The sequence below is a fragment of the Filicampus tigris genome, chromosome 18 (assembly GCF_054856515.1).
Source record: "Filicampus tigris isolate MCC_2025a chromosome 18, RoL_Ftig_1.0, whole genome shotgun sequence".
Lineage (NCBI taxonomy): Eukaryota > Metazoa > Chordata > Actinopteri > Syngnathiformes > Syngnathidae > Filicampus > Filicampus tigris.
In genome coordinates, this window is record NC_141234.1 from 8,502,943 (window position 1) to 8,527,957 (window position 25,015).

The following is a 25,015-nucleotide window of genomic DNA, read 5'->3' on the forward strand; positions in this document are numbered from 1 at the left end:
TATCACGCATCTTATATGTAGTGTGCTGCACTGTATTGTATTATACTGTACTGTACCAGTATTTACTACGCACTGTACTCTACTATACGACACAATGCCATAGGATATTTTAGACTGATAGTCATGATCTCCAGTACTAAACTATACCGTACTTAATTACACCCCACTATATGCAATACTACATGTCCATTGTGTATCAGACAATAGTCAGTTATCTACTCTTCACTCTCTGTGCTACTTTACTGAACTATACTATAATGTAGTATGACTATACTACACTGTGCTACACTACCATATCTACACTACTAGGCCTTCCTATACTACTCTTACAAAAATGTCATCATAGCAAGTGTACTGTACCTTGAATCTTCTCACTGAAACTGAATGACTTCATTTCCATTATTAGCAGTTTGACTTGTGCTCACATGGAACCCGAACAGTGAAGTCCTAGTGGACCCCCATGATGCACTTCTCAGACCTCTACAAGTGCAATCCTCAAGTGGAGACTTGAAGTTCCATGATGGTATCATTAAGTAGTGAGCCCATTTGTTTCTCCGTGTGTGCGTGTGCGCGTGTGTGTATGTGTGTGTTGATATACAGCCAATCACAGATGCTTAAGCAGAGAGAGCACGCTCTACTACTTTGGACTAATTAAACAAAGTGAATTAGCAACCTCTCCAGCCAGAAAGGGCTACGGCTGGTTACACATCATTTGTTGTGACAAAAATAGAGATATCACTCTTTTTTTTTTTTCACGTATGTGTGCACTGTGTGTTTTTGGTTAGATGCTGACATTATATGTGTAAATGTCCCTTTAAGTGTTTATATGTGGCCATTGTTCTCTCCATCGTCTTGCTATTTTATAACCGGCTTGATATGTTGTCAATGAGGTTGGCACGCTAAATGATAATTAAGGCCATTACACGCTCACTGAGCATGTTACCGGTGCATGGCACCAAACGCAGAGCACTGTAAGCCTCATCTCGGGAGACACCCAACTATTCACGCAGTCGTCTATCTCTCCAAATTAGGTTAGAGTTTCATTGCATTCACTAAGGATGTGATAGTTATATAGTCATGATATGCTTGGTGAGCTCAGTGCTGTTCGTGGGGTGAAGGTTTTTAATAGAGGTTTGAGAGGTGCATTTATCTGTTTTTCCTTGCCGTGAATCTAAGCACAAGTTCAAGTGTACTGTCTTGTACTTCTAGTTCAACACATAGTCACAATGGCATGCTTTTCATACTAGTAGCATGAACATTCACCAAGACCATTGGTAGGAGAGCAGGGCCAAATAGTGTGAATCTTGTCTCATCAGACCACATGAACTTTATCCATTGATTTAAAGTCCAATCTTGACCTTTCGTGGCAAACTGACACACTTTATTCTGTTAATTGTCACTGATGATTGTTTTTCTTAGGCTAATACATAGCTGGTTAGTACCAGCCCCTTCCAGTCTCTTTGGATTATGTGTGAGGAAATGTACACTCTTAAAACTGCTGGGTAAAAAAAAAAAAAAAAAAAATGGGCCATTCATTTTCAATTGCAACTCCAGTAACAACTCAACCATGACACGCATTTAATGTCGCTGTCCTCAGATGACAAACTAAGTTGTTTATAATGCAGGTGAAGCATCACTGCTGTCTGTTTTAGTTGCATTAAATGACATGTTTGACGCATTTCCTCCGAGTGCTTCATTGCCTACGAAGCCTCACCTCAGGCACTTGACTCATTGCTTCTTTACATGGATCTTGTATGGGTCTGTCTGCTTGGGCTTTTTTGAGCTGATTTATGAATCACAGCCTTCAAGTGACTTCACTTTGTCTGAACAGTCATAAGAAATTATTTGATATCAGTAGTGGAAAGTAACAAAGTACAAATACTTTGTGACTGTATCGAAGAAGATTTTTCACTTACTTTACCTATTTTTTTTTGCTACAAAGATATCTGTACTTTCTCCACCTTACTTTGTCAAAAATGTTCATTACTTTTCTTAACCTCACTGATTGACATCTTGGACTCTTATAAGTCGGAAAAACAGGGACAGCATCAATATGGAAGAACATGAACCAGGGAACATTAACAACATCAACAGATTCAGAGAAACAAGATATTTCCCGTCCTTATTTGATAGAATTTTCTGCTATTGTCTGCATTTTTTTTCAGTTGTTATCATTGTCTCCTTTAGATTATTTGTTTAAATTCAGTTCACATGCAATGTCAGCAACATTACACTGAAAAAAAATGCTGTGCATCATTTACTCAATTTTATTTTGTCAAGTGGTCGCATGAAATATAATCATCTGAATCCAGATAGATTTTTTTAAACAGACTATACATTTACTTTAAAAATGTATCTGGATACAGATTATTTTATTTTGTGAAACCACTTGACAAAATAAAATTGAGTAAATTCAACAATCTTTTTTATTTCAGTGTATTGGAACACATTATTTTGACAGAATAAAATCCCCAGTTAATAAAAGAGAAACTTATTTTTACTTTGACTTAAGTAGATGAGTTACATCAGTCCTTATACTTTTACCGGAGGGGGGAAAAATAAATGTAGAGTGAGTACTTTTGCCACCCTTAGTGAGTGCCTCTCGTTAATGTCCGCTAGAGGGCGGTGTTATACACCTCAACGCCCAGTGTTGTTTCACTCCTGATTATTTAGAGCGCTTCTTTCCACCATCGAGTGGCGCTCAAAACTCGCTTGTGTGTCCAGCAGCTGCCCACTCGATAACAGGTGTATTTGCTTGAAAAGAGAGCGGTGTTGACAATCGCGCTATCAACACAAATATATTCAGAAGCCATCCATCTGTCTCCAAAGGAAGTGCTTTAATGGGCTCAACTCCGTTCACATGTGACTTAATGAATTCAACTCATCCAAACTAACTCAGCAATATTTTAGAATCATCTTTTATTGGACTGTGCGTAATGAAGTGGCCTGTCCATCCATTGAGCATTACTACACGTAGCGTGTAGATAAGTTTTTGCCCGCGACTTGAGATGTGTGCGCTGACTGAGAAAAGTGAGAGTGATGGCTGTCTCCCACCATTGCACGCTGCGGACAGACGATCATTGAGGCCAGTGACAACAATGCCACACGCTGACAGACAGCCTCACCCTGTCACTGTCTTCCCCGGCAAGTACCCGCCCTGCACCTGTGGGCTTCACCTCCGCTTTTCCTTGACTCACGCAATTGAGGCTCCAGACGCACTGGTGCGCGCCATCCACGCGCAGCTTCCCGGCCGAGCGTCGCATATGTGCTGAGCGGAGCGGAAAAGCGTCTTGTGCACGCAGCTCCACAACCTTTCAAGGGGGTGCACTTCACACGTTAGGACGACCTCTCTTCACTCACTTTGATGGGGACTTCGACATTAAGCAGGGAAAATGCCTGTGATGAAGGGATTACTAGCACCGCAGAACACCTTTCTGGACACTATAGCAACGCGCTTTGATGGCACTCGTAAGTTTGCTTTTGGTTATATTTAAAAGGCACCTTGAGTATTTTAGCTGTTCTTGATTATATCTTGTGACTTTTGGAATGTTATTCATTTATCCTGGCATGGGATAATATAAAAACAGACTGGGTGAGCCTGGAGACTGCAGTGACGCGGTTAACACTTTAGTGATGACTTGATGGTATTTTGTCAGTATTTTGGTGTTGTTCATGATGCAAACGGTTACTTATATTATATTTCCTCAAATCACAACCAGCATGTTTATTTGCACACCTGCTGAGAGCACCGTGCATTTATTGGGGGAAAAGTGCTTTTTTATATTTCTGTGTAGATCTTTACTAGTTTTCCACAAAAAGTAATTTAAAAAATACAATTTAATCCCTATTATATTTATTTCAAAAATAATTTGCAAACAAAATTATACATGAAAGGTTTTTGGTGCCCTTTCGTAAACCCCACAATGAAGTAAGTGGATTCATTCGCCTGACTTCAGTGCAGTCAACGTTGGTTCACTTCCCACTCAGTGACGGTGTGAATGGTTGTCTGCCTCTATGAGTACCCTGTGATTGACTGGCGATCAGTCTAGGGTGTAGTCTGTCTTTCACGTGAAGTCTGCTGGGATAGGCTCTGGCTCAAATAAACAAAGGATGGATGGATGGATGATCACTGAATAACTTTACTTGACAGGACTACAGTTTGCCCCTCCACAAATGTATTGAGAAGCCAAAAAGCTTCTGGGAGAAATATTCTGTGGACCGATGAGACAAAACTGGATCATCTTGACGGACGCAAAAATTAAGTACAGTTTAAAGAACATTTTCCCTACTGTGCAACATGGAGGAGTCTTGTTTATGATCTGGGGTTGCTATGCTATATCCGGCATTGGGTGTCCTGAATCTGTTTAGGGTATAATTACATAACATCAAGGCATTCTCGAGTGGTTGGTCTTACCCGCTAGTCACGGGCCTTGTACGAGCACTGATCTAAACCATATTCATATATATATATATAACCATTGTTAGTGATCAGCACCATGGACAGTAACACACAGGCTTCTGTTATGTCAAACAGTCAACAAACGAATGTGACTTCTGGTGCCGTCCACGCCGTTTTTGTGAACCCTTCTACCCGACAAGTCCTGCAGGTTTTAAACAAACAAGAGCATCTATCACAATTAATTGTACAGCAACAGAGGCAGCCATTCCCCTTGCTGGATTTGTGTAAACATTATTTTGTTGAATGTATTTACCTGCCGTTTCGCCTTTCGATGACTGAGTTAGGAAGGGTTATTATACTCAAATTGTTCATGTTGTAATCATTTTATCGCATGCAAACTTTGTGTCCCTGTCTGGGCATGCCTCTAACATGTTTTCATGAATGTTACTTTGGGCACTGAAATGCCAATGAAATCGTTGCGACTTGACATTTCAGAGTGTGCACTTTTCATCTGGGTGCACTATCCTGAAAATTAACATGAGATAATCATTTCCTGGTCCATAGATGCAAAACTCCCACGATAAATAAATAACACTTTTATAGAGAAGGCCAACTAGGAAATCTGCTCAGTTGCAAAGGTGAAGAGGCAGAATTTGCACATTCATGTAAAGATGGCACATGCTAAATATTACATGACAAATAATATTGAAATATTGTAAATGTAGCTGATTGAAAAGTAGCACAGCACAGCAGTGTTTCCAATTCAAAGGTAGACCACCTGACCCCTGCCACTCCACCTCTACCTTTGTGCATTCACACCATTCCCGACTTAGTCTTTATTTCTCCCCGCCTAACATTCTGCAGCTTCAGCATCGTTCAATGACTCCAAGCCGACATGTGGAGCCATTACTTGCCTGGGCAGTAGCTTTTTACTCACACTGGGGAATTGCTCCGGGACCTACAGCACATTGGTTTGTCAAGCAAGTGTTGTCCTTGAGTGGGAAGGAAAGAAATTAACATTGGATTTGAACTGGAAGATGGGATAGCGGCAGCAGGGCTTGACGGGGAAAATTGGCTGTGATGGCCTTGCCAGGAATAAATCTAAAGGGGTTTGCTTCTGTGCAACACAACCGCCCCTCCCCCTCCCGTCCCCCCTTTGACCTCACCTGAATCCCAGGCAGTCCGGTCAGACTTGGAAACAAGATGATAAATGGATGCAAGGCTTTAACTGCAGACTTTTCTACGTATACTGTATGAATGTCAAGTTTCTGAGATATAGTTGCTTGAATATAAAGTACGTTTGGGCTAATGAAACTAGTGGCAATAGAGACGGTGTTTTTACCACAAACTGTCATTGCAATTTATATTGAGAGCCGCGAAACGGCACTGCTCACTTGATGCTCTGTGAAATAACACTGATGATGGTTGATGCTGAAATCTATAAGCCGTTTGAATGAGCAGGCCACTTTAATTACTAGTACTTTAGATTCCTGGAATGATGTTTTTTTTTTTTTTTTTGTGAATAGACTCACAGCTCAGTTTATCACAAATCAAAAGAACATTAGTCCACCACTCCAATACAATATTCAAGTCCACTTGAATCTTGACTCCAGGCATGCCGCTATTTCTCTTAAAAGTGTAATGATTGGAGTTCTCCTCTTGCCCCTAAACATTGGCCCGATGAAAGATTTCTGAAACTCTTGGCTTGTGATGCTTGTCACAAATCGATATATTGTTACATTTAAATACCACCAATTATTGTAGCTAACAATAAAATGCACATTGACAGCGTGAAGTAAGCCTTAAAGGAAGCTGTTAGGATGCAAATGTAAGTAAATGTCAGGCCACTGAAATGATTGCTTCTCGACTCTTGGCAATGCAAAATCCAATTGCCGCTCCATGTGTCTGTGTTGGTGTTATTACTGCGATAGCAGCAGCACAGACTACTTGCTGTGAAGCAATAATGTCATTCAGTGGGGCGATGGAGTCCATATAAGACCCCCCTCCAGCCAAATCCAGCTGACACTTTGTTGTAATCGAGGCTTGAATAAAGTCTCCTGGAGTGTGCACACTGGACCGCTTGTTGAGATCTTTATTTTATCACTCAGAGTCCCACTTCCTCTTTTGCGGGTACTTTTCTTTATAATTACTGTCAAAAAGACTTCAGAGAGCAGCATGTTGAACGTTTACAGTGAGGCCGCGGCGTTTGTTTGTGAACAAAAGAGACAAGCGCGTATGCGCAAAGATAGAGACGAACTCGCCGAGGACCGAAAAAGGACAGCGAGATGCAATTTCAGCACTTTGCGTTCGGGCGTCATACAACTTGCTGTGAATGCGTGCGAAAGCTCATTTGTCTCTGTCTTAGAACAGAAGGCCACAAAAGAACAAGTTTAACTCTCCCATGGTGAACTTTTGTTCAATGGAACAACTCTAATTAAGTAGTTAATAAGATTCAGTGGGGATCCCGCTTTATAATGACCACTCTTTCCGCCCGTCAGATGAACGCTTAAAAACTCATCAGAGTATCTCGGACAATAAAGGAATCCATCTCCCTTAGATCCTTCGTGTTGCTTTCCCATCGACGTACACTCAAATGCGACCTTATAACCCGCGGGGAAAAAAAAAAAGACTGTGAGCTCATTACTAAGTGTTAAATTTAGTCCGTTTTTTTTTTTAAGAATTAACAAGTGGCCCTTCTCAGGATTTTCCACAAGGTTGCTCTGTGGTGTAACACTGGATTTGGGAGTCAATCTATTTTTTTTTTCGACACTGGCTTCTGTGGACTTCTGGTTTCTGTGCTCTGCAATTGGATTAAGCCAAATTGTGTGAAGGCAGATCTAAAGTTGTCCGCAGGCATAGAGTGACGACTGAAGGAAGAAATGAGTGTAGTTATGAGCCTGTGAGGGCGTAATCAATCATCATTGACTGTAGTGCTGCGGGGTACACATGGGGCTCTCATTTCCTGCCAGTGGATTGGCTCGGCTGCTCCCATTTTCTCCGAATCCCACTTAATATGAGCCTGTTGTGTTGATAAGGAATGAGGGGTAAAGTCATGGGAGAATGACGCTCTGCTGTGCTGGAGCACAGACCTGCCACAACATTATCACCACTTTCACAATGGTGAATCCCTGTTTATTGCAGGGGACAATGAAAATCCTCAATCGAGAGAGACCACGTGTAAACCTTTTTAATTATAGTTTTGCCCCTCCCACACGCTTTTAACAATACTGTAGAGTATAGCCCCCTTTCATCGCATGTATTGGATATCATTCTACTATCGTGCAAACGGTTGCTTATTTATCCACAGGCTTCCTTGATAGTGTTATTTAAAACTTTTTGACACTGTTTTGGATGTCCACAGTGTGTATGACGCATTACAGCAGACCAGTATGTAAGGGTATCTGACCTCATTCTTGAATTTGTTACCGTCATCAAACATTTATATTATCAGGTCGTAAACTGATATTGGAGATTGGGAGATTGCAATTCATTATTAAGCATCCTCTACATTTAAATATTGATGGACGGAAGAGGTATAATTATATATTTTTCTGGGCAAATGATTCCACATTGCCGTATGAGCATCACTGAAAACAAACATGCAAAATAAAATATGCGTGTAATACATGGAAAGTCCCCTGGGCATTGTAGTGTATTTCATTAACAAAGCTAGCAATTATACTGCCCCAAGACGACATACATTACCTTGTAATAATAATTAGAAATAGGCTGTTTATCTACAATCTGGAGCTCGAAATGAGCTGGCTACATTTTCATGTGGGGGGATACTGACTTCCTGTGACAAGTGCATCGTAAAAATATACATTTAAACACACCCAGCAACTATCTAAACAGGATTATTACTGCCCACTTAAAATGGACAAACTTCGCAATGAGGGCAGCTCCCGTCGCTGCGAGCACCCTGTCTTGTTAAAGTGCCTAATTAGCAAGATTCCACCCGGAATCACCGTGTCTAATGGCCTGTCCATAACCATCGACAAACACGGGTTTCACCGGCGGAATTCTGGGGCGAGTCGTGCATTTTTAGCCTCAATTAATTCCTGGTAGAAAATGACTAGGGTGGCTAAAAAGAGACAGATATAATGGCAATGTAGTGAACCACTGCACCGTCAGTAACTCAGACAAACAAATTAACACATTTTCTTTGCTGTTAATTACAATTCAATCTTACTGGAAGGCTGTGCTCATCCATTGGTTAGCATAGTTTCAAGCGTTAATAAATAGTAGGATACCCAACCACTAAAACCGTCTTGCTGTAACCTTAAGAAGCCTCACTGGTAACATTGTCAGCTCGAGGATGACATTTTTTTTGTGGCTACACTATGTGACTGCTCCGTATTACTTTCTGAGTGGCCGTCATGAATTCTCGCAGAAGGGCGAGAAGATGTTCTCATCCGTCACTCCGTTGTTCCCAACACTTCCCCCCCCCTCCCCCCACGCCCCATCTCCATCTTTCATTATTACTCCTCTCAAAGCTTCATCTCTCTCACAGCCAACCTTTGCTCTCCCTTCATGTCACCTTAGTCCTTCCCTTGCCCTCGTCCGTCTGCCTCCCCTTTACCCGACCGCATCGCCTCGCCTTCGATGCTCTCTTCTTCCTCAACATCCATCTTTTGCTCTCCCTACTGTATCACTGACACATTGGACATCAAGGCTCTTCTTCTTTCCTGCCATTGCGTGAATTGTTGTGCTTTAAATAGGTTTTAGTTACTTTATATGCTGGAGTAGGAGTGGCCTAATGTGCATATAGAGTGAGCCTCAAGGCAAGACAAATGTGGAACCTTCCTGTAGCGACACCACCATTAGTTTGGAGAAGTTGCCATGACACCATGGCAACAAGCGGCATCCATAATGGTGGATCCTCGTCTTCATTAGATACACCTGGACAGCTCAGTGGAAGACGTTTGGGGTTTGGGTCTTGGTTCGTGCTTTTTCTGTGTGAGTTTGTCCGGTGTATTTCCAAGTACTCTAGTTTTCTAACACATTCTCCAAATGATTCCACCCTATCTCCAAATGATTCCACTTATCATAAATAAAGCATCATTGATCCCTTCTGTGATGGCCTCACAAAGAGAAGGAAGCCAAAGAAAAAGCAAAACCTGCTGCATGATGAAGCTTGGCAGTTTTGGTTTGACCTATTTTGCCCAAGCATTTTGGCTGAACTCCAATTTGCACAACTTTTAGGGCGCTCCTCTTGGGAGGTTTCACTTTTTTGTATTTATATTGCATTATTTGAGCTGATAATTGAAAGTATCACTCAAAATGGAGGAAAAAAAAAGCCTCCATGCCAATCTCTCCTTGTCCTTTTCGCATTGTTCTTTCCTCCTTCCTCTCTCACTTTTGCCGCCATCCCGACTTTCTTTGCCCCGTCCTCTGGGGTTTTCCTCAACAGCTGTCAGGCACTATTGTGAGCATGATAGGAAATGATATATGGGCTTCCGCATAGGAACAATTAGGTTAAAGAAATTCAGAGTAGAGGGGAAGAGGGAGAGAGAGTATGTGGAAAAATGGAGATGATGAAGAGGCTGAAAAAAAGACGGGGAGTAGAAAAGTGTTGATAAAGAGATGATTCAGGTGTTTTCTAAGTGAAAGGAAGGGGTCAAAGCAAATGCTCTCAGGTGGTGCAGAGAGAAGGTAAATGTGCAAAGAGAGAGGGAAATAAATGGTTAGGTAGAGGATGGCTACTCTGCTGGAATGCCAAAGGTAGAGGGGAAATGAAGAGTAATTAGGGAGAGAGATCCAAAACTGTAGGAGGGATGTAGCTGGGAGGAGGAGGCGGGATTTTGTGGAGGACATTAAGAGAGAGAAAAGGGCCGAGGTAACAAAGCCATTCTTTACATTGGATTTAATTATGTTATGATATGATATTATAGAGACTTTTTTCAAATCCAAGTAAATGCTGGGTTGTTTTCCTCACCCACTCGTCTGGTGGTGGTGGATTTCAGCAGATTGGGTTACTTTTACCCAAGATTGTGTTCATTATGTTGACCCAACTGTTAGGTCATAAACCACCGTGCGTGTCTAAGGAAACCATCCACAAGTTTCAATCAATTGGCCTCCAGACCATCAGAGGGCGATCACATGCCAAACCTGTAGAGGGTGATCACGCCACCAGCTGGTGGAACCAAAATCAAAAAAGGGCATATGGTGTAAAAAAAAAAAAACAGCGACTTGCTTTAGTGAACCTTGACTTGGGTAACTCGATTTTCATCGTCTTGAAAATGTCACTAATAAAAGTAAACATTTTTAACCGCAGCTATACTGATGACCTGGTCACCCATTTTTTGGTAGCTACAATTGGTAGTTTTCACCCCTTGTCGCAGCAAAATCTTGACCCATTGTGCTTGGGCAAATCCTCAATCCAACGTGCTGTTTGTAACTAACCCGGCATTGACTTAGTCCCCTTTGGACCCAGCACTGGGTTAGCTATTTCACCCAATTTAGGTTACTTTTAACCCAGTAGTTTTAAGATTGTATGCATACCGGCAAGGCGTTTACCATTGATTTGGGGGCTAAAAATAACGGTGCTGTTGTTTCAATAGTACATTTGTGTATAATGGGAATGATAATGCGAACGCTGAGAATTGTCAGGCACATGTATTTGTTTTATCTGTTGTACACTTATAAACAGTAAGATCCACATTCCACAGATGACATATTTGGTAGTTCTCATGCAAGCATTCTAAACCTCTCTGTCCTACACAATAATGCAGCAATTTGACTGAAAACATTAGTTTCCAGTCAAGGGCTGTCTCTCGTGCACATGAGTGCTGCCACCAGACAGGCCACAGGCCTTCGCATCAGGATCCTCAGAGGCCAGCGTTCCTGTTGGTCTTTGCTTACCACCAGGGGCCCGAGGGGCCTCACCACTGACAGCTGGTCCCAATGCAGTGGGCGCCTTTGACCATCTGTCTGGCCCCGTGTATTGCTGCTGACAACACATTCTTGCTGTGTGCCTCCCTCCTCTATGAAATCCTTGTCGCTGGATTTCATTCATTTACGAGGACTACGAATGGTACGTTTCAAGATATATTTTTTAGCATCCGTCCATCAAATGTATTTCTCTCAACTGGCTGTAGTCGGCTCGTTGTTGATGGTTGTCATTTGGTCGTGCAGGTGTACCTAGTAATGGTGTGTCCGGTGAGTTTATTAGATGTGTTATGAACGGGAACTACGTTATACCGCACGTGTCTTTGATGCTATGTGTTTGCATCCCAAATGACAAACAGGCTGCCGCCCGAACCTTTTCTTGCAACATATAGTTGTCACTCGCACAATGAAAGCCCCACTCACCTGAATGTGACATCTATTCATATTGTGATGGAGTTCCCACAAGCGTGGAGATCATTTGATGGAACACAACCTCATGAGGGACACGTACAAGGCCTTTGTTCTCGATTTACAATATTGCCTCCCGTAATCTGAGTTTAGGTGCTTTCGTTCAACAAAGCCTGACGTGCAACATAAAACAATTAAATACCAGTGCTGTTGGGGAAAAAACGAAATTGCTGATGCAGAAAATAGATTTTTGTAATGAAATTATGAGAACAAGTCACTTTGCAGGATGGCTCTCGCAATGAATATTATCAGATTCGAACACTTGTCTTGTTTAGTAGTGTTGACTCTTTGATCTTGAATCGTTTTTTTTTTTTTTTTTTCATACTGTATGTGATGATGTAGTCATAAGGTAATTGAGAGGTTGGTATGAGCGTATTTAGCACACTCTTGTATCAACACCCTCATTATAGCATAAAAAGCCAAACCCATTTGTGATTATTGTGTACCGTCTAGTTTGGCATTATCCTCCAAATCAGGTCTGAATGACTTTGAAAAAGAATGGAATTGTGTGTGTAAAAATGTTCACAGTCACTTACCCCACCTCCTTTTCCTTCCCCAGACAGTAACTTCATTCTGGCCAACGCTCAGGTGTCCAAAGGCTTCCCCATCGTCTACTGCTCGGATGGCTTCTGTGAGCTCACAAGCTTCTCCAGGGCCGAAGTCATGCAAAAGAGTTGTGCGTGCAAGTTCCTGTACGGCCCCGAGACCAGCGAAAGTATCATCACCAGCATCGACGACGCCTTGGAGGGGCGCAAGGAATTTAAGGATGAGATCATGTTTTACAGTAAAACAGGTAATCTGTGCGTTGTTCAGTTGTTGTCATTTTGGATCATTAGGTCAGAAACCGCTAGGACAAAATCTCTCATTTACAGTCTTTCGTCCAGTCTTGTTTACGCTTTTAGCTTTTAAAAATACCATAAATGTAAAATCCTAACTTGAGCCATTGAAGAGTGCCCAGACAGATGGATCACCATATTTCCAGTACATATTCATAAAATGACGGTAGTCCTCAGTGTCTATTTCAGACAAGGCTTCATTTGAGCTGGCACTGACGTACAGCAGCTATGGATAGACCTAATTATGGCTGAAGAAAATGATGATGTGACATTTTCTGTTCCACCATCATTATTTGGTGATTAAACATTGTCATAAATAACCAATGGCACGACGTTCCGCCCGGAAAGAGTCAAGGTATTGGATGTAGACGATTGCTGTAAAATCGGCAGGTAGATAAATGAGCTGAGCCAAGAGAATAACTTACTTTGGATGAGTTCATATACACTTGTCACAGTGGGTGTAATGGGGGAAAAAAAAAAAAAAAAAAAGAAACGTACTCACCATTGAATCAACAATCAGTCACGGTGTCATATGACTTTAAAAGGCACATTTAGCAGATGGCATTGCAAAATATGTGCAATCACAGCTTTGCTAATACCATCACAGATGTGGTCCTGCGAAGTAAGTCCTGCTTTGTGTTGCTTCTCCGGTCACACTACGCTATATTATATCACATTTTTCCTTTACTTGCATCCAACATCTGTCTGCCTGCCTTTCAACTTTCTCATGTTTAAAACTGTAATTCCGCGTTGGCTGTTTCCAAAATGTAGACTTTGTCAGTTTACGACATCTCCCTGTTTGAGTTCTTTTGTTGCCGTCTCAGCTTGAAGCCAAAACATCAGCTAATTGTTATGCTGACAACACCCTGCTGTTCCTCCCGCTACAATCTTGAAACTCTTCATTGACCTTTTCCAAGTCCAAGATTTTGGTCTTCAGCTTACCCAAAATATCGGAATGAAGAAGAAAAGCTGTGACACTGGTTTGCTCCCGTTTGAATGGATGAGCCAGTTGTCCGCAAATAATTTTTCTGTTGTGTAAAATGTCTCCATAAGTGCACAACTGCATACAGAGTTTCTCTCACACACACACACACACACTGCTAGAGTCATCAGCAGGCAAGCAAGTGTGAGTGGGCGTGATGGGAGGAAACTCCATGGGAGATTCTCTTCATTTGCATTTCATTCATTCCTTTTCCTTGAAGACGAGAAAAAAACTTGTCGTTCTCAACAACTGTCAAAAAGTTGAGTTTGGTGCCTTGTGTGGCTCACACACTGAACTGACAAAAGTATGAAGACATAACATAAAAGCAGTGATGCCGGTAACGCATTAACGGGACTAACTTGCAATCCAACACGTTACTATACTGTATCGAATATAGTTTAGTGACCATTCCATCCATTTTTTACCCTCACTAGGGTCACGGCCGTGCTGGCGCGTATTAAAAAAAATGTAATACGTTGCTTTGTGACAAAGTAAAGCTCACGAAATGTTTGTTATTTTAAGGGAATAAGTACCTATGTTGAATTTGTGACAGCCAAAGATAAAAAGGTTGGTTGTACGCTCCATACTGTGTTATCTACTATGGCTTAGAATTAAAAATAAAAAGCCCAAATTTGAAGAAACATTTGGAAACGCAGCACGGTACATTGAAGCTTACAAGGTCCCATGTTTAGTATCAAAGTCCCGAGAATGATCATTCAACAGCGAGCACAGATCTCACTGGTGTGGAAACGTACAAACCCGCACATGCTGACCTGGCTTTCTTCTAAAAGCAATCTATTTAGCAAGAGATGGGACCTGTGTGCTTGCTTCGTCTTGAGAAACAAAGACTCCGTCTATAAACGGCTGTGCTTCTCCCACGGGGGGGACCCAACTCTAGATGGGCTTACTAATAAGTCTGCGAGTCTGTGGTACATTCTTTCACTAGACACACAACACACACACACACGCATACAGTACACGCCGTGTCTCCACTCTGACTAAAAGGTGGTCAAGAACTGTGTTAATAAGGTTTTTTTTTTTTTTTTTTCCATTTCAGCGGTGCTCTTCTGGTGCCTGTTGGACATTGTACCAATTAAGAATGAAAAGGGGGACGTGGTGCTCTTCCTGGCTTCATTTAAGGACATCACTGACATTAAAGCCAAAAGCATTCAAGAGGACAAGAAGGAAGGTCAGTGAATGCATGGATGTGCTCTTTTACCACTGCTGAAGGCACTCAAGGGGTCCAGACACCAGAAAAGGTAACGTCCTCGTACAGGTTCTCCATAGCCTACCCAAGAAGTGCACAGTCCTTTATTTATTTATTTTTTAAGGAAAAACAGGAATGTAATCAATTTTGTCCTCAGAATCTTTCCATCTGTTACCCTTGATCCGTTTTGAAGACATCTTTTCGCCAAAGTCACACGAATGACATTGAGCTAAATTTATCTATGGAGTAGGTCATTGCTATGAGCGTGTGTGCACGTGCACATGTGTTTGTGTATGTGCGCGTGTTCCTCGCCTGCATAATTGCGCTCATTATAAGGCGGAGCGGGAAGCATCAATGCAAAGCAAAGTTATTTTTGCTCACATAATGAAAAGCCTTTCAACCTAAAATGAAAGTGGCCGATACAGCATGCCTCCGCAGACGTCGACAAGCAGCCCACTGTAATGTCTCGGTGTATGGCATGGCGCACTAATATGCCTCCGCGCACTGGTTGGGCGTCATTGCGATCTTACTTTCCCTCGTTTTTGCTTTCCTTCCATCGTTAATCCACACTCGCCTCTATTACATGTCCATATGTTTCCGTCCTCCAGCTTTTATGCGTTCCCACAACACCCATGGACCCCACTTCCCCTCGCACCAATGGTTGGAACAGCAAAGGGATATTCATTAGGTCTAAAAATAAAGCATTTCTCCATCTCGGCGCTCCTGCCGTGTCGTGTCCCCCAAGGCGGTGCCTTTTTATGGATGGGCCCTGTCTGTTCCCCTCATCTGGGGTCTGCCGGCACTCACTGGCGCGCCAGAAAATTCGCACGCTTTCCAAAGGACACTCAAAAGCAGTTAGCACTTGAGTTCTTCAGTTGGGCTTTGTTATTGCCTTTATCTGCCCTCCAGCCAATCTGGGCTTAGTCCTCTCCGGTAGGTTGAGAGCGCGCCGGCAATAACGCTCCCTCTATTATCCAAGTTCCACTCTCAACACATCACTCTTCACACTATCCATTTCACATACTACTACTACACGCGCATGCAGGCACTCACCAAACCACTTCAGCAGCCGCAATTTACCATAACAAATCCATCATGGTTTACTTAACTGCTTCTGCAGAACATTGCCCTGCCTCGTTGGAGAACGTGTTCATCAGTCAAAACCTTTGGCAGAGTCATCTGACCGGAGCAAAAAGAGGAAGCAAAGTTAGTGGGGCCCCTGTAAAAGATGCGGCATTTCAAATTAAGATAAAGAAATTTGGTCGGGGATGATACATTAATGCTTCAAAGCAAAAGTGTTAAAGCTGCACATCAATTGATGTGGCCCTGTGAAAGTTTATGACAACTTTTCCTTGGAAAGCTAACTTAACTAACTTAAAGTTAGCCATAAAATTAGACGAAAGTGATAACTACGCTACCACTTTTGCCGAGTCAAAAGTAACCTAAAGTGGGTGAAATGGCTAACCCAGCACTGGGTCCATAAGGGACCTAGCCAATGCTAGGTTATTTATACCCCAGCACAATGGGCTGAGGATTTGAGCCAGCATGTTAGGTCAAGATTTTGATCCAACAAAATTGCCCATACACATAAGTTAAAGCTACCAAGAAATGGCTTAGCAGGTTATCAGTATAGCTGCAGTTTAAAATACTGCACATTGTGATGCTAACAGAAGAAGAGGCAACTTTCCTCTGCTGGGTCAAAACAATTAAGCCAATCTTGAATAAAAGTAACCCAATCTGCAAAAAAATCCACAGCTACTCAGCAAGTTGGTTTGAAAAGCAATCCAGCATTTTTTTTGTGTGTGTGTGCCAATTTCATCCGATATCAGCGTGTGTCACAAGGTTGCAATTTTTGTCCTAACATCTTTCACGGTGAGTTGAGTTATCTCTCATTTTGTTCCTGCGATCCGTGGTCATGTGCTGTGCATGCTCGCTCAATGCTAAAAAGATGCATTAAGATGTGATGAAGCCAATGAATTGTGTTTCGCGTTTGACACTTAAATCTGTGTTTGCAGAGCGGCGGCGTGGCAGGATCAGAACAAGCTCTCCGTTCAGCTCTGCTCGTATGCGGAGCAGCACGGTGCTCTACCACGTCTCTGGACACCTCCACAGCAGAGAGAAAAGCAAAATTAAGCTCAACAAGGTAAGACAGGTGGTGGTATCTGATAGCATTGAGCTAGCAGACATTGGTGCAAATTGTGGTTGCAAATTGTTTTTCTTTCATTTCTTTCTGTGCACCGTCCAGAATGTGTTTGGCGACCCTCCCGCCCTGCCAGAGTACAAGGTAGCAGACGCCAAAAAGTCCAAATTCATCCTGCTGCATTACAGCACGTGCAAGGCCGGCTGGGACTGGCTGATCCTGCTCGCGACTTTCTACGTGGCGGTGACCGTGCCGTACAACGTGTGCTTCATCGGCGACGACGACGACCTCACCCGCAGCACGACCGTCAGTGACATCGCCGTGGAGATTCTCTTCATTCTGGGTTCGTATGGGCTGTTTTTTTTTTTTTCTTTACTGTAACTCCATCTCATGTTTTTATTAGCGTGGCTTTGGGACTTGGCTCGTTGCCGTGTGATGTCTTTGTAAAATTTTGATGAGAATCCACACATTGAAGAATGAAACGTAATCCCTATTAGTCCTAATGGTGCAAAAAAAAAATTCTTCAGTCATTAATTACACAAGTAACAATTGTTTAGGTGTGTTTAAATGTCAAGCTGAGGTGAGCAGTCTCTGAATGTAGCTGTTGCTGATTTAAAAACAAAACAAACAAAAAATAGATAAATAGAATTAAATATTTTCCCACAGATATTGTTTTCAATTTCCGCACAACCTACGTCAGCAAGTCCGGCCAAGTGATCTTTGACGCGCGGCAGATTTGCTTTCACTACCTGACCACCTGGTTCATCATCGACCTGGTGGCCGCCTTGCCCTTTGACCTGCTCTATGCCTTCAAAGTCAGCGTGGTGAGTAGCCTACGGCTCTTTTGCTCAACCCACATTGCTGACAATAACAGAAGGTAATCAATATACTTCTTTGGCTTATAAAATGGGATACAACTCAACTCTCAATGATCACCATATTTGAAAAAAAAAAAGTCTTAAAGAATTAATTCAGGGTTGACCAATTTTGAAGGCACCCAAGCATTAATAGGTTATGTCAAAGCCTGATGATTGATGTCTTGCCCAACAGAGGACCAAACTAATCCTGTCAACATGCGTGTGGATTGGAAAGCACATCTGACATTCCTCCACAGCAGCTTCACATGGATCGTTCCCATTGCTGCTCGGCTGCCTCTTTGATTCTGTCTATTGATTGCGCATACAGAGGCTTTCAATTGTATTTTATTGCATCATTAAAACTTTTTCTGCACGGCTTGACTGGAACCCAAGATGCCCTTAAGGGGAGCACAGTGCAAGGGGAAGTGCAGCGGTGGAGCAATTAGGTGGAGCTGCACGACTTGACCCTCGCCGACTGATACTTTGCTTTACGATGCTGTTTACTTTCACTTATAGGATCCTCTGTGTCGTGAGGTTCGCCATAAAGCCGTCTCATTAACACGCATATTAATGGTCAGATGTAAAAACAGCACTTCAATTCTGTTTCAAACATTCACTCACGTTGTTAGGTACAAGTCTACAATACAGAGTACAGTGGTGCCTTGAGATGTCCAACTTGTCCAGCCTCCCGTCCCAATTTTTTTTTTTTTTCAATGACAAAAATAGCACTCTATAATATTGTACTTTATAAAAATGTGCAGTAATGACACAATTGAATAGTATAGAATTTTTGGGGGGCAGTTTTTGTCACACTTCGTACTTCAATTCACCGCACTTCATACTGCTCCTTCTTGTGTGCATGCCTTGGCCACTTGGGGGCAGTATAAGACAGACATGCGGATAGAATGTACTGTACCTGTACATGTCTCAGCTTCTCAGTGCAATAATATCTGTTGTTCTTTGTAGAGGCTCAAGAATATATGCCTGTGAGTATTTTATATAGTCACTCTACCTGTGTTGCTGCAACATTTGTTTTCTAATAACCATTGCTTAAAGGTTTGCAACACTGCAACTTAGATGCTATTCGTTAGCCTTTGCAACTTAGATGCTAATCATTAGCTTTTGCCTACGAAATTTCACATTGTGTTAGCCTAAATCTAGGAGCCCTTAAGGCATAGTGTTGCAGGCAACGTGTAATTCTTTTAGTTTTATGTTAGGTTTGACAGTAAACTTCAGCCGAGAGTTATCCTGAAATAACTTTGACATAAGTTATTTTCTGAAAATGTTTTGGTGGGTTCTCAGATTGTGCGAATATACGTACATTCTCTTCCACTTATCCAGTGCCAAGCATGACTTCAAAGCATAAATTGAAGGAGATTGCTGTCATTTCCAAACATAGCATTGTAATAATAACCCTAGATAGACAGTGTATTCTTCGAGTTTATGGTACTGTATATGAATAAGCACCATAATAGTTGTTCAAAGAAAGAATCAGGTCCCATTGTTTGGTTCGTGTCATTACAAATGTGTCAATGTGTGTCTGCATGCAGACCTCCCAAGCAAAGACTAAACATGTCTTTAACAGCGGAGGGAAAGAGGTGGGCACACTGACACGCTGCCCCTAGGCAAAGGTCCTTGTTTGGTTCCAGACTCTATTAATGGAAATACCACACAGTCCCAGGAGATCATAATTTATTTTTAGGGCCACTGGGCCCCGAGGCCTGCTGCCTGCCTCAAGGGAGACACGGAACTAGAAATGGCCTGTAATTGCTGAAATGTCGCCAATAAGGTCATAGATTTTGATTTCATGTACTGAATCCATCAGAAACTGGGGATTCGATACATGTGATGTATTTTGCATATAGCGCGGCGTCTGTAAAACAATTGAAAATAAACACACACAAAAAAACACATTGCTGCTGGCAGGTGGAGAATAAATGAGCGTCGTTGTCAAAATTACATTCTGGCGCACAAATACCACAGAGAGGCAATCAAGTGGAGCGGGAAAATTTGAGAAGCGATGGAAAGGGGTGACACGGGTGAGATTAAGGCGGGAATATCTGATGGAGAAAGGCAGAACGCAAGTATCCGTACTGGTGGAGGAGAGAGGGCCTCACCATAGGTGGGATGCGGGGTGATGATAGATGGTGGCGAGAAGATGAAGCTGCTCCCTAAGGCCTGGTAGGAGGCTTCATTACCCCTCATCCTGCACTGCTGCTCTATTTCTCACAGCGAGAGTGCGTGGTGGGAAAATAAAACAAAGGGCGTAGGGGCACGCGCTGATAAGAAGTGACCACGTATTTTTCTTAATACTGTTGAAATGCCATCATCGTGTATTTCTCTTCGATATACCCGCCTGTGCACTTCCTGCTTTACACTCCCTCGTTGCAACATTATACAGGTATATACATCTTCTATAGCACTTATGTCCCACTTTTTCATACTCCCAGTTGGGCTTCCATATGCGAAAAATATACTTGGAACATACGCTACGTCTTCAGTGGAAGGTTACCTATCAACCTTGTCCTACATCGCACTAAATAATAGCAGAGCGGTATATGACTTTTGGAAAGGCGCAAATGGGAAACTTGACATCTCAACGACTGCATTTTGCAAAAAAATGTACGACTGGAGCTCACGCCAGTTGTCTCTTTCACCAGGTGTCTGTGGTGCACTTGTTGAAAACGGTGCGCCTGCTGCGTTTGCTTCGCCTCCTCCAGAAAATGGACCGCTACTCGCAGCACAGCACCGTGGTCCTGACCCTGCTCATGTCCATGTTCGCCTTGCTGGCCCATTGGATGGCCTGCATCTGGTACATCATCGGTAAAATGGAAATGGAGGCCAACGCCTACAACTGGGATATTGGTGAGCATTGGCAAATGCCAAATTTGCTGCAAAAATACAACACTCTAAAAACAGTTGGGTTAATAATAAGACAATTTTGGGTCAAAAATGGACCGATCCACAACTTGGGTCAATTTGACCCAACTGTCTTTGGTGTTTTTGCAGAAAAAACTGTTTTGTACAAAACAATGCAAGAAAGTGGGTCAAATGATGAAAAGCAAAAACAATGTCAGTTTTCTACCAATTGATAGTTAATTTTTGTATACAATTCAAACTTTCAAGATTAAAGAGTGTTTTATAGCATTTTGCACTGCACCTCTTGGCTCCAGCTCACCTGTGTTATAGAAAACGGAAGGCCGTGCTATGTCAATTGTGATAAAACTGTACCATCTCTGCGTGCTCTCTACAGAATGGAAATTGTTTGGGAATAGACTCATTTCCAATTAATTTAAGAAATCTCGATTCTGAGGCTGCTGGAACAACCTCAAAGTGGCATTCTATAACAACTCAAACAATACAATCTCAACTGCAATTCAGCACTGACAAGCTATCGAGCCTTTAGAGATCAATGGACATGTTTAGAAGGGAAAGCCATGCGCTGTGATTTTACAAGTGATCCTGATTGGATATTGATACCTACTGTTCTCCTTTGGATCGATTCTTGTTTTTTTTTTTTTTCCCATCCACCTTTTTCTAATTCCAAATTGAATGGAAAGCAGACACTGCATACCTAAGTCATTTGAATCCATTTTAATGTGAATGGTGGAGACTCCTAACGAGTTCATATTTTAATTTCAGTTTAATTTCATCTCAGCCGTTATTTGGTCGTCACGGCTCCACAAAAACGTCACTTGCATTGTGGCGTAATCCCTCGTTGCTTTCACGCGACTAGACCGGCATCAGTTTTTTTTTGCATTTGAAATACAGTGCTAAAAATAGTCATACTGATTTTGTTCTGGAGCGCAATATTATTATGAACCTACGTAAAGTATGGGTTCGTATACATTTTTTGCCGCAAATGGTGATTTTTCTTTTTCCAGATGATGACGGGTTTTATGGATTCCGGTGTTTGTGCGGACAGGTGATTGTGGGCTAAAAGTGAGAGAATGGTGTGATTCCGCTGATAATTAACGATTCTACCCAAGGCTTTCCCTTCAGTACGCAGGTCCCTCAGATAATGAGACCCCCTGGGCTGATCTCTGGTCAGTATCGATGAACTGCGCCGCTCGCGATTACCTCTCGCTGTTGTCCTCGCAAGAGGTTCCGGGTCAGCATTGACTGGGCCATGAGAATGACGCCGATCCTTCTTGACCAATTACCGCATCTCGGTGTCCTAAAATGCAGGAGGCAGGATTAATGTGTTGTATCCTCGTTATGCATTTTTGATGGCGAATGTGCGTTGAAGTCAGGCAGCTGTGAGGGGCTTCTATCCAATTACCATTCATCAGTGTCTGCAAGGAGACTCTCCAGGGATCAGCTGCATGTCTCCACTTCGGCTTGACCAGGGATTAGTTCCGCTTCCAAAGCATCCGATATGCTTCTGTTCAATCCATTGTTTCTGGATTCAGCAAAGGAGCTTTTTGCTCACCACGGTGTCCAGAACCTGCCACGTTTGCCTTTATCCATCTTGACGAGCTTTACTCTACTGAGCATCTGAGCATGCTGTGTGGAAAAGTAGTAAAAACAATTCTGTGCAATCACCGAAACGATCTGGGATGTAACTAGTCCTTCTCCAGTGGCAAACAAAAGAACATTGTGACAATAATGAAAGTCATCTGTCGTCTAACTACATGCTGAGACGGAACAGCATGTTATTCCAAAAATGTACGCCACTAGTTTGAACTTGAATAAGATATTTGAAAATGGCAAAATCCAAAGCTTCTCTGACGGTACCACTAGTAAACAAACCATAATTGTGTCCCATGTCATTTGACCGTGGCACGGCAATTGAAAAAACTGAGGAAATCATTCAAGCGGAAGTCAATCCAAACATATTTATTTCAAGAATATGTTCCCAGCAGGCCCACTAGTTGAAACACGGCATTCTGATTAATTTTGCGTTTGTGCAATAAGTGTTAATCGACTAGTTTTTAGCCATCTCTGGGGGCAGCCATTTTGTCTTCAGTCGACTGAAAATGACATCACAACTGCTCACAACGACCAATCGCGGCTGACCTGTTTTCTGAATCTGAGCCGTGATTGGTCCTTGTGAGCAGTTGTGATGTCATTTTCAGTCGACTGAAGACAAAATGGCCGCCCCCAGAGATGTCGAAAAAACGAGTGGATTAACACTTTTTCCACAAAGGCAATATTTATCAGAATGCCCTGCTTCACCTAGTGGGCTTGCATAAAACATATTCTTGGAAAAAAAATATGTTTGCGTTGACTTCAATGTGGATTTTAGCGTCTTTTTAGCCGTCTCTACCGCTGCCATTTGTGTCGGTCGAAGAGAAGATGTTACATGAGGTAAACTGATGTAAATTGCTTCCAAAGGAGACACAACACCGGCCGCGATTAACATTTCACCGGAAAGGTTGCTTCAAAAATAGATGTGTTGGAAATTCAGACAAAGTTCATCGAGGGAAGGGCTAACCCTAAAAATCAAGCACTATAGCAAGAGCGACCCTTTATAAAGATGGCCTAGCTGGCAATATAAATATGAGTGTGTCCGCTTTCTTCCTGCCCATCGCTACATAATCCAACCAGGATGGCTGCACGAGCTGGCAAAGCGTCTCGAGTCGCCGTACTACCCCATCGGAGGCGCGGCCAACACCACCAGCGGCCCCGCCATCCGCAGCGTCTACGTGGCCTCTCTCTACTTCACCCTCAGCAGTCTCACCAGCGTGGGCTTCGGCAACGTGTCGGCCAACACCGACATTGAGAAGATCTTTTCCATTTGCGTCATGCTTATAGGAGGTATGCACAGGACGCCGATGATTTTCTTTTTAACAATTAAAAATGGTGGACTGTATAAGCATTTTGATTGTTGCTGATTGACATGGATCTCAAAGTGAGATGAGCCCTTTGCCGATTTTCCTTTTAGATGACCAAATACGGGTTCCCTATGCAAACTGGCTACATTAAACTTTCTACCAGTGTCATTTAAAATTGCAAATTGTATTTTATTTTTGATTTTTTTCGTAGGTGTACCTCATGTTGTGGATGTAGAAATTGTGAATGAAGAATCGTGAGTAGCTGAACCTGCACAATGACGTGCACACTGTGCTTTGAGTCTAATTTTGCAGGTGCATTAATCAAGTAGCTCTAATTGGGTCAGTCTGATCCAGTTTCTGCTTGTTGAACCAGCGTTTGCATTTAGGGGGGCGAAGAGAGGTAACTGTGGCGGGGTTTTCCCCCCGTGGACATTTCAGCCTCACTCCCGCAAAGTGTGAAATGTTCTCGGACACCTGGAGGCTTCTGCAGTCACCGGCACTCACTTTTGCATACACACGCTAGACCGACCGCTCAGGGCCGCACTGTGGCAACTGTAGCAATTTGGGATAAAGGTTCATCAGTATCCACGGTTGAAATTAACCAGTAAGTGTCGTATTTAGTCGTGAGTGCAAAAAACATGCAAGGCACAACCTAATACTGTCCATTAGGAACATCCTTCAGTTATTTGCTGCTCATTGACTTCTGACAAAACTGCTCTCATGGGAAAATCCATACTTTTTGGTCATTTTGAAAAGCACGCAGCCACTTTTTGGTGAAACTGAATCGAAATACTCCTCACGACTCCAACTAACACTACTTTTTTTTTCCCCCCCCGCAGAGGAATATAATGTCAAAAAAGCCCAAAGGCATCCATTATTCTTCTTTTCTTCCTGCAGCGCTGATGCACGCGTTGGTCTTTGGCAACGTGACCGCCATAATCCAGAGGATGTACTCTCGCTGGTCCCAGTACCACACCAGGACCAAAGACCTCAAGGACTTTATACGAGTGCATCATCTGCCACGCAGCCTGAAGCAGCGAATGCTGGAGTATTTTCAGACAACCTGGTCAGTCAACAACGGCATCGACTGTAATGAGGTACAAACAAGAGGTCCCGCCTCCTTTGGTTGCTCAAAGGGAATTGTAGAAAAGGGAGTCCTGTCTATTGGGCCAAACAAACGTTGTAAAGTGTTTCAAGTTTTGTACTTCTTGAATGGGGTTTTAGGTTTAATGGTTTTGTATGGCAAGTAGCTCCCATGGGTTGGGAGCCTTTTTTTTTCAGCTACACAGAGGGGTCATTTACAACAAAAATACAAATGAACCTTCAATACGTGACATCTGTCTTAATGCTAACAAACAACGCAAATGGTGCTGTGACACATTGGCAGAAACTATAATAGTCACATGCATATATTCTTTATCCTCCAAAAAAGCAAATCATGTAACCGCAGGTTACTGA

The 25,015-nt window shown here is 42.6% G+C and overlaps 1 protein-coding gene across 5 annotated transcripts in view; it reads left to right on the plus strand.

The window, feature by feature from the left end:
* Positions 1–25,015, plus strand: part of kcnh8 (potassium voltage-gated channel, subfamily H (eag-related), member 8) — a 55,955-nt gene that overhangs the window by 20,848 nt on the left and 10,092 nt on the right. For 3 of the 5 annotated variants that reach the window (XM_086014159.1, XM_086014158.1, XM_086014157.1), the window contains 8 exons: positions 12,318–12,551; positions 14,634–14,765; positions 16,799–16,926; positions 17,029–17,266; positions 17,590–17,747; positions 20,441–20,645; positions 23,331–23,540; positions 24,455–24,654. In XM_086014159.1, coding sequence (XP_085870285.1) covers positions 12,422–12,551; positions 14,634–14,765; positions 16,799–16,926; positions 17,029–17,266; positions 17,590–17,747; positions 20,441–20,645; positions 23,331–23,540; positions 24,455–24,654 — 1,401 coding nt within the window. In that variant the 5' untranslated portion in view covers positions 12,318–12,421. Of the gene's footprint in view, positions 1–3,392; positions 3,469–12,317; positions 12,552–14,633; positions 14,766–16,798; positions 16,927–17,028; positions 17,267–17,589; positions 17,748–20,440; positions 20,646–23,330; positions 23,541–24,454; positions 24,655–25,015 lie in introns of those variants that run through there. The other 2 variants (XM_086014155.1, XM_086014156.1) reach the window with 1 other exon arrangement.